At 36.3% G+C, this 19,847-nt stretch overlaps 3 protein-coding genes across 3 annotated transcripts; 1 reads left to right on the top strand and 2 right to left on the bottom strand.

Annotated features, from left to right (window-relative positions):
* Window positions 1-411: 411 nt before the first annotated feature.
* Window positions 412-1,931, bottom strand: magoh (mago homolog, exon junction complex subunit). The gene is made up of 5 exons (XM_082189068.1): window positions 1,727-1,931; window positions 1,309-1,367; window positions 1,100-1,210; window positions 916-998; window positions 412-644 (listed from the first exon to the last, which is right to left on the bottom strand). The coding sequence occupies exons 1-5, from the start codon at window positions 1,815-1,817 to the stop codon at window positions 545-547; spliced, it is 444 nt and encodes a 147-aa protein (XP_082045194.1). The 5' UTR covers window positions 1,818-1,931; the 3' UTR covers window positions 412-544.
* A 2,522-nt stretch (window positions 1,932-4,453) lies between these two features.
* Window positions 4,454-15,036, bottom strand: uck2a (uridine-cytidine kinase 2a). The gene is made up of 7 exons (XM_082188180.1): window positions 14,880-15,036; window positions 10,365-10,524; window positions 9,670-9,766; window positions 8,891-9,033; window positions 8,655-8,752; window positions 7,978-8,026; window positions 4,454-7,525 (listed from the first exon to the last, which is right to left on the bottom strand). Exons 1-7 carry the CDS (start codon window positions 14,982-14,984, stop codon window positions 7,389-7,391), a joined length of 789 nt encoding a protein of 262 aa, XP_082044306.1. The 5' UTR covers window positions 14,985-15,036; the 3' UTR covers window positions 4,454-7,388.
* Window positions 15,037-16,862: 1,826 nt separating this feature from the next.
* On the top strand, window positions 16,863-18,967 carry tmco1 (transmembrane and coiled-coil domains 1). Its single transcript, XM_082188992.1, has 7 exons — window positions 16,863-17,045; window positions 17,193-17,270; window positions 17,354-17,413; window positions 17,615-17,661; window positions 17,802-17,869; window positions 18,000-18,144; window positions 18,318-18,967. The coding sequence occupies exons 1-7, from the start codon at window positions 16,976-16,978 to the stop codon at window positions 18,414-18,416; spliced, it is 567 nt and encodes a 188-aa protein (XP_082045118.1). The 5' UTR covers window positions 16,863-16,975; the 3' UTR covers window positions 18,417-18,967.
* Window positions 18,968-19,847: the final 880 nt, after the last annotated feature.

Genomic DNA, 19,847 nt, shown 5'->3' with positions numbered 1-19,847 from the left:
TACATTGTTACAAAAAAATAAATAAATGCTACTCTTTCGAACTTTCTATACATCAAAGAATTGTGAAAAAGTTTCACTTCCAGAAAAATATAATGCAGCACAACTTCTTTCAACATTAACTTGATCATAAAGTTCATGAGCATCAAATCAGCATATTAGAATGATCTCTGAAGGATCATGTGACACTGAAGACTGGAGTAATGAAAATTCAGATTTGCCATCTTAAATTTTAAAATATATGCAATTATTACCGTTTTTACTGTATTTTTAATCAAATAAATGCAGCCTTGGCCAGCATAAAGGACCAGAAGTGTACATATTTTTTCTTCTATTTTTAAGCTCTTACACTCACATCATACCATTAAGGTGTAGAAAAGATCTTTTGAACGTTTAAGAAATATGAAGCACATCAACAGTTGAACAAGTTTTTATTTAAAAAAAAAAAATACAGCAAAACAAAGCAATATACAAATGTTGAAAATAGCTCAAAGTCAAACAATAAACTAAAACATTACTTTCATCCAGAATAAAAGCAACTATGCAGTTAGATGGGCTTGATTTTGAAGTGGAGGCCGATGAGACTGAATACGAGGCATTTGAGGTCCTGTACCAGGTAGTAGAAGACTCTGAGTCCCTCCGGATCCCTGAAGAGCAAGATTGCAAATGTTACTCTCTTGTAATACACATTACAAACAGTAAAAACAGCAGAGTGGGGCATTGCTTGAGAATATAAAAGGGAAAGCAATAGAATGCATGACAATACTAAATAAATTAAGCAGAATAGATCTACAGTACATTGCAATAAATAATTTGTGTTACTGCAATGCCATGTTTCAAGATTTAAGACAGTAGTGCAGAGGAGATCAAAAGGAGATTGTTTATGAACTAAAGAGTCCATCAATGAAACAGACTTACTTGGACTGGTTGACATCAATTAAAGATCCAATTTTGGAGGTTGTGAACGAAATGTGTTCATCACCGATGACAATCTCCAGTTCCTATGAAGCACAAAGAAGAGCAATTAGGAGGCTGAGTATTACACCTCACATGGTGACCAGAGCAAGAGTAAAGAAATTGCTAAATATATGTTCCTACAAACCTGTCGGCCGACTCTGTCTGGAGGGGGCCACAAGGCATCATCTTCTTTTGTGATCTCACTGTCGTCAATGATTCTCTTCAACTCTTCCATCACACTTTTATGTACATAAGCCTGAAAGAGGGAAAATCTTGTAAGCTACACATTCTACTATTCAAAATGCTGCAAATTACAAAATATTGTATGTTACGTCATCATGCAGCTGACTTTACCTCTTTTCGGATCATTACATCGTTCTTGTAGTTACTGTTGTTTGCATATCTCAGCTTTCCTGAATGAAAACAAAACGATATATTCATATTACAAGAAAGCTACGTATGAGAATATTTAAGTCACTTTGAAATATTCTATCATAAAAACAACAATTACTCACCAGAAACATTTATCAAGTTAAACTAATTAAACTCAATATATCAGACTGGCAGTTAAGCACTTAAAATGTTGTTTAACATGTTAATTCGTTTATCTACAGAAACAAACCCACTAATTTGTCATGACTAAACAAATTAACAAGTAACACAAGTTTAAACAGATGGGGGAAAAAAATGTTCGGCCAGGTATGAAAGCAAGCACAGAATTCAATAGAAAGGCTGTTAGCATTTAGCAAGCTAAAGTTGGCGCCTCGCTTACCGTCCGGTCTGAATTCAAATTCCAGAAATTCGTGGCCGAATTTACCTTTATGGCCCACATAGTACCTCAAATAAAAGTCACTCGTGGACATAACTGCACAGTAAAGATATATATATATATCTAAATTACCGCACGAACACACTTCCTTCAATGAAACGCTTTAGCTTCAACGACCAATAAGAAATCGCATGCGTACTGCAGGTCGCGGTGTGACGTCGCGCACCGGTCGCATATTGATGATGCTGCACCTCGGCTTTTTTTTTTTTTTTGGTAGGGAATGGGCAAGCGGGAAGGAAGTCGACCGGAAGTTGAAGCCGGCCGCGTGCCACCATCTTGTAGCAGAACTTCACCTGCTGTTAGCATCCCATTGACTCCCATTCATTTTGGCATCACTTTGACAGCGAATAACTTTACATCTGAGGCGTTTAAAGACTCCATTTGTCCATTATTTATTTCTAAAGAAACACGACAATGTATAAAATGCTCCATTACCTTGTAGCTTACGTTATGGCCCCGTAAAAACAGTTTTTGTAAAAGTAGGCTAGCGATTGCGTCATAACCACGCGACTCTCTGTCGCACAGTAGAGAGATTACCGTATTGACGGGAGGAGAAGCTCGTGGGCAATCGGGGAGACGTGGAGGCAAAATGACAAAATAATTAATCAGAATACCTAGCAAAAGTTTCTCCTGCTCCAAGCTCATGGACACCTCCTACTCACGATCTCCGTCTCTGCAAGATTCGGAAGGGAATGATTCAGATTTCTCATGCCACAGCCACTAGAAGACAGACGGGTTGCTCACGTCACATCTACGTCGTCAAGCTCAGTTTGAGTCTGCGCGTCAGGAACGGAAGTCCTAAAAAATCGCTGAAAACGGGCTTCACTTGCCTCAATTGAGTTCCAATGAGATGACTCTGTCCATTTCTTATACTGTCTATGGGAATGGGGAGCTAGTTGCTCTGCATTAAAAACAATATGGCATTGATAAGATCTGTGTTTGGATTACGGCAGTAGCTTATGGGTCAGCAGCCAAATCTCTATTAAAGAAACTAGATGTGATTCAGGCACAGGCATTAAGAGTGTGTAGTGGTGCTTTTAAAACTTCACCAGTACCTGCACTACAGGTTGAAATGGGAGAAATGCCGTTAGCATTAAGAAGGAGGCAGTTGATGACAAACTATTGGGCTAATTTGCAGGGACATAATGATTTCCACCCCACATAAGTAGTGTTGCAGGAGACATGGGAGAACGCAAGATATAACGGGAGATCATTTTAGTCGAGTAGGCAATGAGGTAGCAATAGAATTTGGAGTATTTGATATGAAGATTAGCCCTGCAGTTGTATATCCGATGGTGGCTCCATGGGTACCTGTTTGGCCTGATATTGACTGGTATTTGTTAGAGTTCAAAAGGAAAGGAAAAGATCAAATAGATTTGGCAAGTGCATTCAAGTACCACATAAATAAAGATTATAAAGAATTCATACATATATATACAGATGGTTCTAGAAACCTGAGACAGGAGTGACAGGATATGGGGTGGCAATACCTGCGAAAGGAACAGGAATTAATAGAAGAACATCAGATTTTTTAGGAGTACACAGTGGAAAATGGTAGCAGTGTTAGTTGTGTTAAGGTGGGTGAAAAAAAACAAGACAAGAAAAGGTGCTGATATGCTCCGATTCATCCTCAGTCCTTGTGAGTTTAAGGTCTTTTCACTCAAAAAGCCGTCAGGATGTATTATATGAAGTCCTTCAGTCAGTTACAAGGATAGCAAATCAAGGAGGACAGGTACAATTTTATGTGGGTTCCAGCACATGTAGGGGTGAAAGGGAATGAGCAGGTGGATGAATTGGCAAAGAGGGCTTTAAAGAAAGGAAATATACATGCAAATTAAAATAAGTAAAGCAGAGGTCAAAAGTATCATCTGGGGGAAAAACTAACCAAATGTGGCAAGAAAGGTGGGACAGAGAGGCGAAAGGAAGGCATTTATATCAAATTCAAAAGAGTGTAAAAATAACTAGGTTAGATGGTGGGCACAGGAGAGAGGAAGCTAATGGGTTAGGGCTGGGGCACGGTGCTCTAAACAAATCACTGAAAATGATAGGAAAACACGAGACAGGCTTGTGTGGTGTCAAGAAGAGGAGTCAGTGGAGCACATAATTATAAGATGTATGAGGTACAGAGAGTGACAATGAGGAATAGTTTGAGGTAATTAGGGGTGCAGGAATTAACATTAAAAGGATTGTTGACCATAGGTGACAGAGCACAGGTTAGAATATTGTAAACTTTCTTTAGGGAAACTGGTTTGTTTAATAGGTTATGAGGATAAACAGGCATATGGGAAAGTGTGTTGGGAAATGAATGAATGTATGTGTGTGTGTGTGTGTGTTATAAGATTTTTATTTTTTATTTAATTTTTATGTGGAAACTAGATTGTAAGCCTATTGTCTGATTCACACTCCGGAGCAGAAGGTGGCGGTAATTTTATTATTTTTTGCAACTGGGCCTAATGCAGTTGACTAAAAGCACAACATGACCCCCATGAACCTGTTAGTGTTGCTGTATTCTTTCATGTTGTCTTTGTTCTAATCTAGACCATTGTGTACTTCTGTCCAGCTTGCAATAAAGTTCTTAAAAGAGAGGGATTTACAGACTTATTTTCTCTCATGCAAGCAAATGTTACTACAGCACTCAGGTGTCCATGTGTTGAATTGAGGCAATGAACGTGGGTACAAAAACTTTTTTTATTCAGCTTTGCTGTCAATCACTTTGTTATGCATGTTATACATGATGATACAGTTGTCATGGATGTATTAAACCACAGAGACATTAAAAAGAAAAAAAAGCCCATATCCAGCTTCAAGAGTAACATTTTAAGATAAAGTGTTATTAATACTCATTGCAATGTCACAGAAATGCTGTTTTAAAGCCTTGCAACTGTAGTTCTATTTGGTCCAACAACAAAAGCATGCAGTCTTTTCCAGTTTTAGTATGGTTTGGCTTTCTTTGCATTTTGCACCCCTTTTGCAAGCACCAAAACTCAAAGGCATCAATAATGAACATATAGGCTTATGATACATCATGCAGAACACCCCTTTTTTGAAATCCCTTCCAAAACCACTCCTCTTCACAACAAGACAATGTTCCAGACTAGGATTTCTTTCTAATGTCAACATAAATAGGTCACATATTCTGGAAAAGTAGTGTGGGATCCAACTAATTGATTGCACATTAAACAATGACAATATCTTAAATCTTTGGAATCCCACAAATTTCAGTAAAAACAATGTTGTATTTGCATCAATTTCAGTCAAGTAGGATTACACACTGGGTGTGCAAGTTGGTAAGATGACAATGAGATGAAATCATGATTTTATTAAGGGATGAACTGTGTGGTTCATTGAAAATAATTGTTTGTAAGGTGTACTGCATTTTTTAAAGCTGGTGTTTAAATCTGTGCTAATATATCAAAACCCTGACGAGAGGTATTAATATCTCTGTTCAACAGCCTGGATGTTTGAGCAACCAAGTGTTGTCTAGAAAAGTAATATTTACAATATTTAGCCAAAGTAAAAAAAAAAGAAAAAGGAACAGTCTGTAATTTCACACGCAAAAATGCTATGATGGCACAAAATTTGTTGCAGAGCTTTCAAACTGGTTCTTGAGAAGCATCTGGTAAGACATCTCAAATTAATTTAGGACTATGCTGATTGAATCACACATATAATACCAAAACGAGACTAAGGCCCAGATGTCAACAAAAGATTTGTAATAATTTGTGCAATTTTGGCCCAGGGGTGAAAAGGCCTTTGACAACTAAATAAGCATTCAATTTGCAAAATGAGTTTTTTTGCATCTGGCCCAGGTATAAATGATGATTAAATGTAATAACCTGATGTTTAGATGACGTCAAAGAGAATCGATCATATTCAATCAAATAAATATTCACATCATTCAATAATGGATCATTAAGAATTTTCTACATACAATTGTAGATGAGTCACCCTGTATAATAGCAGCAATGTGAAAGAATAAATAAAATATAAAACGCTATTTTGAATAAGAACAGTATGCAGATCAATGATTAACCAATTTTAAGTGAAAGATTTCAAGATCAAAGGGTAGATAAGATTTCAAGATCAAAGGGAAGATATATGGGGTTTAAAGGTTGGATTGTTCAGGTTCACATCTCTGCATGATTGCAGAGTGCCTTGAATTGGCTTTTTTTGTAGCTCGAAAATAAAGAAAACCGAGCTACAAGTGAAAATATGTATTGCGTATAAAAATAAACTGCTTGAATTGTGAACACGTATGCTGAAAAACACAAAGTTAACTCTTTGGTGAGTTGTCAAAGTGGCATCATGGTGTAAATATTATGGGTAGTCTTGGCATCTATGAACTCACAACACAGGTTAAATAATGGTTAGAGTAGTTTAAAAACTGACCAAAAAAAAGAAAAAGAAAAAGAAAGAAAGAATAGAAAACATGGGAAAAAGCATTGCAAAGGATCAAAGAATTCAAGTAAGCATCTTCATTTGTATAAATGCTTCTCACAAGTCTAATTAAAGAGAATCATAAACTGAGTGTCAAATTGCAGTATTAGAGTCAAGGATACAGTGCATAGTATATGAACATAAATCTCTTGACAAATAGATCGCTATTAACGCTAACGCTGCAAAATCCAACCACTGGTTTTTAAGTAGATGACCATTCTGAATGAGGATCAGTTGGCATCTCTGTAAATATTCTAGAGGTGCCAGGAGTCTGGGTGGCCACTGTATGTAACACTCAAAAGTGATTCAATTGCAGTTCAGTGTACAATATATATGGACATAACATAAGCAAATTTAGTCTTGCTTAGTTAGCCTGATTACCGCCCTTTATTTTAGAGTTGTGGCCTCTGATGTTTTCTATATTAAATGTAGAATACAGTTCTTTCTCTTTCCTTTTAGGATAAAACTGAGTTAATGTTTTCATTTGTAATAACTACACCCTGAGAGGCCTGTTGTGACCTAGCAACACTGCCTGAATTGTTCAAGTGAAAAGGAGGAATAAATGTTTATCCTTCAGCAAGAAATACTGATCTTAGGGACATCATATCAATAATGGCAGAATACTAAAAACTTATTCCATTACTGACAACCAAGAAAAAAAAAAGGAATTTTAAAACATTGATTGTTTTTGGCCTCTAAAGGGTTTTCCAGGGATGCAAAAAAACATAAAAGATTATTACAAATGTAGTTCTTTCTGATATAATAAAATAATAATAGTTTTTTGAACATTATGTTCAGTCCTCATTACCATGGAGTCATGAAATATTTAATTATTTGCATCCCCCTTTATTCAACAAACCTACTCTCAAAATAAAATGCTCAAATAAATAGTGAGGAAATATCCATTTTGACCTTTAACAATCACAGAAGTAGAACTCCTAAAACATCAAGTGTAGCCAGTCCAAAAAACAAAACAAAAAAACAAAGGAGGAAGTAGAATGAAATAAAAGGCAGTCTTTGAAATTCTTGAGTTTTTCGTGATTCTTTTTGTCTTATACAATGTTGGCTAATTAAAAAAAATGCACAAGCAATCCTTTTTTTTCTCTTGCATCCATCCTTCAAACATTCATTCTCTACTGCATTCCCTGATGTCCTGGTATAGGGCTGGTCAATGTGGCCTGCTGCTGGACTCCGAGGGTTGCCGTTTACGCGGTGTGTTGTGGCCGTTGAGGTATCCATTTAAGCGTTTGTTCAAGCCACCATTCAGAATATCCTGAATGTGCTGCACTATCAAATTTATGGCAACTAGAGAAAGAGAAAGAGAGAGAGAGAGAGAGAGAGAGAGAGAGAGAGAGAGAGAGAGAGAGAGGGAGAGAGAGAAAGAGAGCGAGAAAGAGAGAGAGAGAGAGAGAAAACAACTTTACATTGTTTACAAGTCACTGTTTATTAAACAACTTTTATGACCAATTTTTATCATAAAAAGTTGTCATATACAGAATGTTGGTGTGTGTAAACATTTTCACTTGTTTCACATGTACTAGAAGTACTTCTACGTCTAGTACATGTGAAACAAGTGATACAATTATTTTGTGTTTTGTAGTGTTGGCCTTGATAGGCACCCTCAAACATTCCTATTTTCAAAACAATATATGTATATGATAAACCGTTCCAAAACATTTCCATTTCCAGGTATTTGTATCTCCTCTATTTCATGGTCAAATCTAATAGCACATTTGGACAAACATTCAAAATCTCACCCAGATTATCAACTCCCCTTGGAATGATCACATCAGCATACTTTTTTGTCTGAGGGAGAAAGAAAAAAAAAATTAAGAAAAACAAAATGAGAAGCCCCGGAATGAAAAATTCAATATGACAATCAACAACAACATTCCACTGGGCAAATATTTCACCACCTGTTTCCTCTTAAAAGAATGTCAGAAATACATTCTCACAGAACCTGAAAGACTTATATTGGATCCGTATATAAAAAAAAAAAAAAAAAAAAAAAAAAAAAATGGAGCTAATAAAGGGTCCTTACATATATTCTATATAAATAAAAATTTATATTTAATTTAAATTTATATAAAAACAAAATAGAAGGACCATTTATAATATATTTGGTATAAAACAAAAAAACATGTGAGGTTGTTTTGCAATTCATTGTATGATATCACAATATTACTGTTTTTCGGGATCCAATTTCTGTATTTCTCAGCCTGAGTGAGCACAAGACTTCTTTCAAAAACATGAAAAATATATGGCAACGGTAATGGTAGCGTGTCTGTCTGTCTGTCTCTCTGTCTGTCTGTAAACTGATAAAGTAAACACCATTAATTAATATATAAAATAAATACATACTTACATAAATACATACATAAAAACTAATTCCAAATAGTAGGTCAGCATACATGGTAGAGAGTGTAAAACTTACTGGCAGACAAAATTCCTCGAAGGCAGGCTTAACAAATGTTATGTATTGGCTTAGCACTTGCTCTAGGTCACGGCCTCTCTCACTGATGTCTCTCAGGACTATGTGCAGAGGGGAATGAGATGAGAGAGCGAGAATTGAAAGATGGGAATCAAATTGCACAGAAACACATAGCCCTATCACTACCACATTATGAATGTTTTTTGAGATCCACTAATCTTGATGAAACCCACACACACCTCTGCGTGACAGGCGTGTGTCTGCATCCGTATCCACAAACAGCTTCATCTGAAACAGATCTCGGATTTCTTGCGAATAAAACATAAGAATGCCTTCAAATAAAACCACGTCTGCTGGATAAACAGCAACCGTCTCTTCTTTCCTGCATATGTGTAAGGAAAACAAGTGTTTCAGGATGCAGGAAATACCTGAACAAACAGATTATGTAACATCAAGATAAGGCCCGTTTCACATTGCACTCAAGTAGTGTAAGACAAGAAACAGCAGTTACAATTAGTATTGAAACTGCTACTTTCCTGGAACCACTCAATATGCGCACCAAAATAAATACATGCTTCTTACACATTGCTTTCATGTGTAGTTCTCACATAAAAACAATACAATACAATGATAATAGGTTAAAGGGTTAGTTCACCCAAAAATGATAATTTACTCACCCTCATATTCCAGACCTGTATGACTTTGGTTAATCTTCAAAATACAAATTGTAATATTTTGAATGAAACCTAGGAGGTTTAACCTAGGAAACTTAGAAGATGCAAAAAGGTCATAAAAGAGTCGCAGAACAAATACAAATCGAACGGTTTAATCCAAGTCTTGTGACGAGATAAAATCGCTTTATAACGATGAACAGATTTAATTTAGGCTTTTTGTGTTTCGAAGATTAACCAAAGGCTTATGGGTTTGTAGTAATGATGAATTTACTTAGAAATATTATTTGTGAATCAACTATCCCTTTAAGCTATCTAAACTGTTCTCAAATGTGGTCTGAACTGACCTTGAATGGGTAACAAAGTCGTAGACTGGAATTTGGACCGTTCTTCCCTCCATGATATCACACAGGGTTTTGACTATCAACTCATTATCAAACGCATCTGTGAGATGGAGTAAAAGAGGGTCAGTGAGACAACACAGAATTTGTTTTAAGGTTTCCTGATCTACAGGACGTGGGAAATCGAGAAAAAGCAAAAAGGTGATAAACCATTTGTGCTGCTGCAGAATCAGTGTGTATGAGGGTGGCTGAGTCAGGCAGACAGTCACACACACACACACACACACACACACACACACACACACACACACACACACACACACACACACACACACACACACACACACACACACACACACACACACACACACACACACACACACACACACACACACACACACACACACACACACACACACACACACACACACACACACACACACACACACACACACACACACACACACACACACACACACACACACACACACACACACACACACACACACACACACACACTCTGGATTAACGGTCATGGTCTGATCTGTATTCTGCTCACAATAACATGCTGCAATACGCATTGTTATTTGGCAATACAAAAAGCACACATGAAGAACCATAAATCAGGTAAAAAAAAAAAAAAGTTAATAATATAAACTAAAATTATATCAATGTAACATGAGCTTTTCAAGGTATTTTACCTGGGTGGTCAAAGTTAAATTGTCCTTTTAGAGCCTTGGCCTTTTGTTCGGGGGTCAGTACCCTGTAGAAACTGTCCTGACTGAGGATGGCCACCTGCCTCTGATGATGGTCGATCTTATTCTGGCCAAGGAGCTCCATAATCTTCCCACAAACTGATGACTAAAAAAAATTAAGAAAGGATTGTAGTTCAGCACATATATGCTTTAACAGCATGTTTCAGTTAGTAATCTTCATTTAAACTGTGAAATTCTGACAAAATGGCCACACAAAAACAAAACAAAAATCAAGGTTAAGTGTGTAATTCCTGTGGGTGGCCACTAAACTTGGTTATGGAACTGATAACAGTTTTGTATTCAGATCTAAATAATAATAATAATATTAATACAAGATATTAATTATTTTCATAGTGTTCAGTTCCATTCAGTTCCATGTTATTTTTAAAAACATGTGCCCAAAATCTTTAATCAAAATAACTTCCCCTCTCCCTTCTATGGTGACGTGTTTACTGGCTCGAGGGCGGCACAACCTGTCACTCACGTGAGATCACAGCAATGACGAACCACAACGATCCAATCAATTTCTGATGGATAAAATTAAGTCCCACCCACTCGGATTTACATAACAATAGGGAAGCAAAGACTATCGCAACTTTTATTTCATGCAACTTTATGGCTAGTTAAACATTCACATTATGACTATTGTTAGTGGCATTTTGACACAAAACAATGACATACATTAAATATAAATATCACTAAAAATCTTTCAGTCATTACTTTCAAAAGCAAGATCACACCACCCACATTCAATGCATAAACACAGGACTGTGTGTATTCAATCCCTAAATGCCTTGCTCTGCTGATATAATAATATACATGCCTATTAAAAAGATAAAAAAAAGCAAGGACTATAACCTACCAACACACACACACAAACAGGTGACACCCCCTGTACAAAAAACCCCACAAACCATGATCAGTTACAGAAACACACAGGTGTTTGTTCATTGTCACTGAGAGATTTCAGCAGCCCACTGCACCTTGAAAAATGTCTAGTTCACTGACTATCTTCATAAAAAATGATCTATATTCCCAAGGCAGTCTACTAATGAACACCATCATTTGATATATCACATGATATGGAGGAAGGAGTCACACCCTGATGAGCCCGGCACAAAAGATAGAGAAATGTACAAGGTCTATGGTGTACCTTTTCAAATTGCTGACTTAATCATGATGAGCAATATTAATACTCTAGCACATCCTTAATTCGGGAAGGGCTCATACACACCCTGCAAAAATGACTAAACTTACAGACAGGAAAAAAACAGTGTTGAAACAGTGTTGTTCAGTTCAGTGCTGTTATAACTGTCAAAAAAAAGAAATAATATGTATCGGTACACACATATTCAGTATTGGTAACAATAAAGAGGCAGGCCGCAGTGCAGGCATCTCCAACTAAATCCTGCGGAGTCTGATGAAACCCTGCTGTATCTAACCTATGAGTATGCGCTAAAATGTCTTGCAAAGCTTTCCCTCACCAGCTGCAATGCTGCCTGCCAGTCCCTCAATCCATTTAAAGCATAATCTACAGTTCAAGCTGTCCCAAGCCCTATATAAGAAGCTACACACATATACACAAAGCAAATGTTAAACAAAAACAGCCATCCTCTGCTTCAAGTCATTCATGTCTTTCAAAACACAATGCATTTCTGACTCAAGAGTTACGGAAAGCACTGACTTTTGTAACTCACACACAAAATAGTCACAGCTCTGCTCAAACACATTCATTGCATTAACTTTGTGTTGCATATAGTTTTGTGAGAATTTTACCTGCCTCACAATAACTTACAATCACCAAGAAAACAACTCTTCTTATATTATTTATAGCAAATTTCAACTTCAATTTGGCATGCTGGGTCCTTAAACCATTTTGACGGTGACTCTCAACCACATTTTTAAATATAGTGGTGCACTCTTATTTACACCCTGTGCAATTCAAATGGACAAGCAGCATGTTGAACAGTGAACAATAAAGCACTAATTTGTATAATTTACTGGTAAGTGGTAACACTTACTGGTAACAAGGTTCCAATTGCTACCATTAGTTTTCCACTGTGTTAAAGTCTTGCAAAAAGAAGGGAAAAAAGAGTTCAAAAACTTCTTTGACATTTGATGGTACAAGATCCATGAACCTCAAGCAAAAGTAGCTTCCAACCCAGTTCACATGCTCAATGGCCTCTTTCAGTGACATCTCTTCTCTGATGGCTTGTTTAACGGTGTGAGGGCAGGATAACCAGTCACTCACATTAGATCATCAGCAATAGCAAACCACAAAAATCCATTGATCCAATCATGATGGTCAAAATTATGTCCCACCCTATGTTGTTTTCTTGTCCGAAAAGCCGTTTCACTTCTACGTCACAACAATAGGAAAGAAAAGAATATCACAACTTCTGTTTCATGCAAACTTTAATTCCCAAGCAATTTTGTGTGCCTAACAAGCTAAGCTGCAGTTTAGAAATGTAATGCGAATGCTACGGAAAGTGCACATATAGTGGGTTGTATGATGTATGCTCTCAATGCAAAGAAATGGCTGCATTAAACGAACTTGCTTCAGTCAACTATCTGATTTCTAGAGCAGTTCCAGGATGTAAACAAACTGGTATCCTTAAACAGCACACTGAGTGGAGAGCATAACATATTAGCACTGGGCAAAACATTGAGTGTCTACATGGCCAAAGGAATGATAACATTCCGCTTGAGGGAGTCTATACAGTCAAAGCATTTTCACTGAGAAAATAGACTACACGTTCTCCAGCAGTGTGGTAGAGAGAAACCTGCACACCTGACAGCTGGGAGATATAGCAGTCACAACATAAGCAAACAAGATAAGCTAACGGAAGAAAGAAACAGACACGTTATGTACAGAGACCATTTAAATTATGACTAAACAGAGTGTTCATTAAATACACTGTAGTAAAAATGGTGACTTGAACTTCATTACCATTGGTCTTTCCAGCAACTATGGCCAATAATAACATAAAAACTGTTACCCACACATTCACAACACAAAATCTTGCACACAAACATAACACTAAAGTCTAGATTATGACATGCTATCAAGTCATAATAAATTGAAATTATGAAATAATAATGAGATAAATCTAAATGATGAAATAAGTCAAAATTGTGACATTAATAAGTAGAATGACACACTAAGTCATATTTATAAAAGAAGTAGAAATCGGCATACTAAGTCATAGTCAACATAATTATGATTTAGTCTACAAAAGCATGTTTTAATCCATAGGCTACATAAAAGAAAAATAACATAAAACGTATATAAATTATGTCATGCAAAACATTTATTACATCAGTTACTTGCATTGGTTTTCTCTCTCTCTTTCTCTCTCTCAAAAAAAAATTTATGGGAAAATATGATCTATAAATATTTTAAATGACAACTTAAAACAAATCGAAAACAAACACTTCTTCATTGGAGCAGCTGTCTTGACGCATCACTGCGTACGCACGCACGCCGCCTTTACGCACGTAAATGAGGTAAGATGTGACACATTCGCTGTGCCGCTGACCCCAATAACGTTAACTAACAAAAGCTCCGCGATTATTCTTCTTTATCGTCCAAATTCAGGAGTTATTTATGTTTAACGCTAATCACACATATATAGAACCTGTTATCTCATTCTCTGACATCACACACACCATTAGCCCATGAAACAAAGACCGTTCTTTGTGCTTGTATAACTGTTATCCTAGCGGATAATGCTTCCTTCGTTCACGTATAATAACTATAACCGCAAAGTTAGACTTTCCTCACACCACATTGTGAAGTAAAACTGAAATTAGGGTGTTCGCCAGCGGATGGGATTTTACAGAATCTGATGGAATGTCAGAGCGATTGTGGTGATTTACCCGGCGCAAGTTTCATGCTGTTCTCTAACAACAAAAGACAGACGTGGTATTTTGCTTCGATACAACAACACCTGATCCATCCTGTTATTTTTCGCAAATGTATTAAACTGGCTCTTGAGCACTTCAAATGAAAATAATAGTAACGATTAAATGCTTATTAATAAGTTGGTACGTCCACCATCGCCGTGGTGTTTGTATGGCGACGGTGTGTGGGAGCTGTCTGGGAAATGACCAACATTTTTGTTTTTAAGGGATATAAACTACTCAATATATTCTTACTGTACGTGTATTTAAGTTTTACAATACTAGGCTACCATACTGTATTAGTTATTACTTTCGTCTAAATGCGTAAACTTGATTTAAAAAAATATAAAAATAAGATCACTCAAATGCTAAAAGTCTACACGCCCGTTTTTGCATTGGACCTGTCTAACCATATCGGGGAATAAAATACATTTTCACACTGATGATTCTGTGACAATGAGCCACGCGGTCAGTGTGCGCTCATCTCATCTCATCTCTGTGACAAACATACAATCAAACGATAACTAATATTCATGTAACGTAAAGCAGAATGCCAACCTTGCCGCTGGCAGTGCCGCCGGCTACCCCGATGAGGAAAGGTTGCCTGACAACATGCTCATTTTCGGCTTGATTGTCCAACTTGCTGTCGCTGTCTCCTGCCATGCTGTCAGTGGGCGCACTGAGACTCTGGGCTGCTTTAACCACGGCAAGCAGCGGCTCCTCCTCCTCCCCCTTCCTTTCAATTGTGTCTATCCTTTTCCTTTGCCCTTTGTGTGTGCAATTACATCTGTTAGTTAGAATTCTTAGATATCCAGATTGTAAGAAAGTATGAAAAGTTTTTAAAAATCAGCATTAAAATTCTAATAGTGTGTGTGTATGTAGGGATGGATGGATGGATGGATGGATGGATGGATAGATAGATAGATAGATAGATAGATAGATAGATAGATAGATAGATAGATAGATAGATAGATAGATAGATAGATAGATAGATAGATAGATAGAAACATTTAAGCAGACAAAAACAAGAATGAAACACAAAACAATTAATGAAAAGTATACAATGTGTAGCCTACTGTATTTGTGGACTATCCACAAATCTGTCATACACAAGGTCTTTCAAATCATCCCTTATCAGTCTCAGTCATGTACTAATCCATTTTCCAATCTACATGTCAGTGATAACATTTGACTGAAACTTTATATAGCCTATATATATATATATATATATATATATATATATATATATATATATATATATATATATATATATATATATATATAGGAAAGCTAAATTAAATCATTTTAGAGGTTTAGAAATATTACGTTTGAAATGTTTTTGTTTTTTAATCAATTCTTTAAACATTTTAACAATTGCAGTGCACTAGAGTCCTGCCGACTTTATATTTCTTATATTTTTGTACTTATATGAGAAAGTGAATTGTTTATAATATAACTCAATGTAACAATGCACATTAGGAAAAATTAGGTAATATGAATAAAGTGTCATCACATTACAAAAACAATTAAACGAGAGCACAGGCATATTTGTTTCAGTGTGGATATATAACCTTGGATATATAATCTTACCATGTTACAGCCTAAATGGTAAAAAAAGAGAAAAAAAAAGAAGAAGAAGAATTACTCAAAGCATCAGAATCAGAAAGAGCTTTATTGCAAAATATGTTTACACACACAAGAAATTTGTTTTGGTGACAGAAGAAGCTTCCAAAAGACAACAAGTACACAGATAGTCAAATAAAAAATAAAGATTTATGTAAATAAGACACATGTATAAATATAATATAATAATAATAATAATATACCAATTTGTATGTACAGTGTGCTATATACAAATAGAATTAGCAGGGAATGGAATAAGAAGAGGTAAGGTATTGCCAAATAAGTGATATTGCACATAATAGCATTGCATTGTGGGGAGAACATTTGACTGTTTATGAGGTAGATTGTCTGAGAGAAGAAACTTTTCTTGTGCCTGGCTGTTCTGGTGCTCGGTGCTCTGTTGCCAGATGATAAAAGTTTAAAGAGAAGGTGGCTTGGATGTGAGGGATCCAGAGTGGATTTTCGGAGCCCCGTTTTCTCACTCTGGATGTATACAGTTCTTGGAGGGTGTGCAGGGGAGCACCAATAATCTGCTCAGCAGTCCGAATCTTCCCAGTCTTCTGATGTCTGATTTTGCAGAGGACAGCTGAGTAGAACTGCATCAGCAGATCCGGTGGCAGGTTAAACTTCCTCAGCTGGCGAAGGAAGTACAGTCTCTGCTGGGCCTTTTTCACCATGGCATGGAGTCAATGTGATTGTCCCACTTCAGGTCCTGAGAGATGGTGAGCCACAAGGCTACAGATAATTAGGGGGTTTCTCCTAAAGCTCACTATCATCATCATCATCATCATCATCATCATCAGAATCGTCATTCTGTCCCGTTCATGCCGACTGATAATGCCGGGTCACTGCCACTAGTAGGAGATGTGGTGTCATGAGTTCATAGCTCAACCACATTCAGCACCCACGAGGAAGCCGGGCGCACAATGATGACATCACCACAGTAATGCTGACGCTGCTACAGTAGAGGTTATCGCCCAACCAAAGTATTAACTAGTATTATTATCAGTTTCCTAATCGTTTTTTCCAAAATGAGCACAATGTTTGCAGATACAATTCTAATCGTGTTCATATCTATTTGCACAGCATTATTAGCGGAAGGTATGTAAATGCTATCTTGAAATTCAGGTTTACATGTCAGAAAACGTATCGAGTGTCTAGGAAAATGTCCTAAGCTCAGCAAATACAGGACAAATGCTTTAGCTCAAATCGTGCTGGATAACCGTTTGTTTTGCTCTGTTTCTACAGGAATAACATGGGTTTTGGTGTACCGCACAGACAAATACAAGAGATTAAAGGCTGAGGTTGAAAAACAAAGTAAAAAACGTAAGTTGTATGAATGAATTATGTGTCTTTTGCATTTATTTAATCCAAGTGACCATTGTTTAAAATTGTGCAACATGTTTTAGTGGAGAAAAAGAAGGAGACAATAACAGAATCAGCTGGGCGTCAACAGAAGAAAAAAATTGGTAAGATAGTTACAATTATTATTACAATTATAAAACGAAATTGTAAAGCTATTATTATTATTATTATAAGTAAAATAGAAAATTATTATTATTATTATTGTTATTAACAATTAGTACAAATTAAATTATTATTATTATGCAACATGGTCATTGGTCCTCAATGAAACATAAATGGAATTACTATAATGTTGTCTTCAACAGAGAGACAAGAGGAGAAACTGAAGAACAATAACAGAGACTTGTCTATGGTATTCTAATATTTTCTATTCCAATCCATATTTCTTATGTTGTGTTTTTTTTAAATTAATTCTCATAGTAAATGTGGTGATCTGTCTAACAAGTTCGTTTTTTTTACAATGGCATTGTATTAAAGATATTTTAATTGCAGGTCCGGATGAAATCGATGTTTGCCATTGGCTTTTGCTTCACTGCTTTGATGGGCATGTTCAATTCCATGTAGGTAGACTCATTCGTTGCATTATCACAGAGGCGCTTTATCAATGTTCAATAATATCTTAGGCTAATAGTGGTTTGATTTGCTAAAGTTACCTTTAAACACATTCTGGCTGCTTTTTTTCCATTCCAGCTTTGATGGTCGTGTTGTGGCCAAACTTCCATTCGTCCCATTGTCGTATATCCAAGGTCTCTCACACCGTAACCTCCTTGGTGAAGATTACACCGACTGTTCCTTCATCTTCCTCTACATCCTGTGCACCATGTCGATTCGACAGGTAATGTTTATTATTTTTTCAGTGTTTCTGTGAGTGAAAGGGGCAAAATCCAAGTTGTAAAAATGTAATAGCAGTTTAGTGGGAAGAGTTTAAACTTTGACACTGTTCAATTCAGTTATTTGTTTTATGTAATGCATGCCTTAACTTTTACCACTGAATACCTTTAATTTCAGAACATCCAGAAGATGTTAGGTCTCGCCCCCTCCCGTGCCGCCACCAAACAGGCTGGAGGGTTTTTAGGACCTCCTCCACAAGCTGCCAAGTTTTCATAAACTTTTGTAGGGAGGTACCTACAAAAAAAAAAGATGAGACACTCAGCTGTACATTGTGTGAGCAACACTCAGTGTGAGAGTATGATAGCCAGGTTGTGCAGCTACCGATACCTGTGATGACCACAGAAGTCATGTACATTTGTGTGTGTTTTTGTTTTGTTTTTTAATCAATTAAATTTATAACTTATATGCAGTCCCAATTCTAACAGAAAATGTTTCTTGAGCAAAGGTAGTTATAATTATAAATTTAGTCTTAAGCATTTCTTTAAACCTTTTTGTTGCTCAGAAGGCTAAAAATATTTTTTTGTTGAAACTTATTATTTTATGATTAATTACAAGCAATATTAATTAATAACATTCATATTGAAAATTTTAGAGAATAGTTTCACCCGTGGATTCTGTTTATCTATTTTTTTTATTGTCTGTTAACGTTTAAGTTAAAGGATTTTTGTGAGTTTAGATCGTGTGCATTTGTTCTTCTGTATTTTGTTTATGTGATTATTTAATGTTCAAATTACATTTGTCCAGAAATAAAATTGACTAAGCAAAGAGTTTAACAGTTTTCCTTTAAAAAAGTATGGAAAATAAGGCATAGGCCCAAGTTGTCGTTTTGCAATTCGGAGTAAAGTTTTCGCCTTCTGTAATTATGCTGCAATTTTCCCCACAGAATACATTTTATTCTACTGTGAGTTACTGTTTCTTTTTATAATGTAGTCACAGATTGTTAATGTAGCTTTAATGATATCTGGATGGTGGATTGTTGTTTAGGCAGGTATGAAGATTGCATACATTTTACAGATTGTTGTAAAATGGACATTTCAAGTTTTCAAGACTAAAAGAACCAGACAGACCTCAGCACAGATCCTATGGCCAGCTTCGGCTCCATGCTGGCGTGATGAAGCCGATCTTCAAACAAAAGGAACTGGATGAATATTTGATTTCTGACTTTTGATGCAGACTGAATCATAATCACACAGTGTTTGTTCGTTGGCCAGTTTGAACTGGCCTCCAGACTGAACCTGGTTTCTCCCAAAGTTATTTCTGCATTCTGTCACTTGATGGAGTCTGGCTTGCTTAGTTGGGGACACTTAATATTCCAAATTATTATTGATTTGACTGTATTGACACTGTTGTGTGAAAACTGAATCGAGCTCAACTGATAACATTTTTATTTAAATTTTTTTGCAGAACTGCTTTATAGATTAAATGAACTAATTTAATAATTGATGATCTTTACAACGGAACTGAAACAACACTTGAACAGCCAAAATGCAGATAAAATGTGCTGACAATTACATGTGAGAGAGTGCAATTCAATTTGAAGATGCTTATCTGGATGGTTTGCGCAATTTTTGCCCTTTGGAACGTTGGCCAAAATATGTTGAAAGTAACCATAAAAATGTGGTCCAAAGGAGGTGCTCATATTATACC

Source organism: Leuciscus leuciscus (assembly GCF_965113295.1).
Source record: "Leuciscus leuciscus genome assembly, chromosome: 13".
NCBI classification, from domain to species: domain Eukaryota; kingdom Metazoa; phylum Chordata; class Actinopteri; order Cypriniformes; family Leuciscidae; genus Leuciscus; species Leuciscus leuciscus.
The sequence above is the reverse complement of the archived record's forward strand: the minus strand, read 5'-3'. Positions and strand labels throughout refer to the sequence as shown.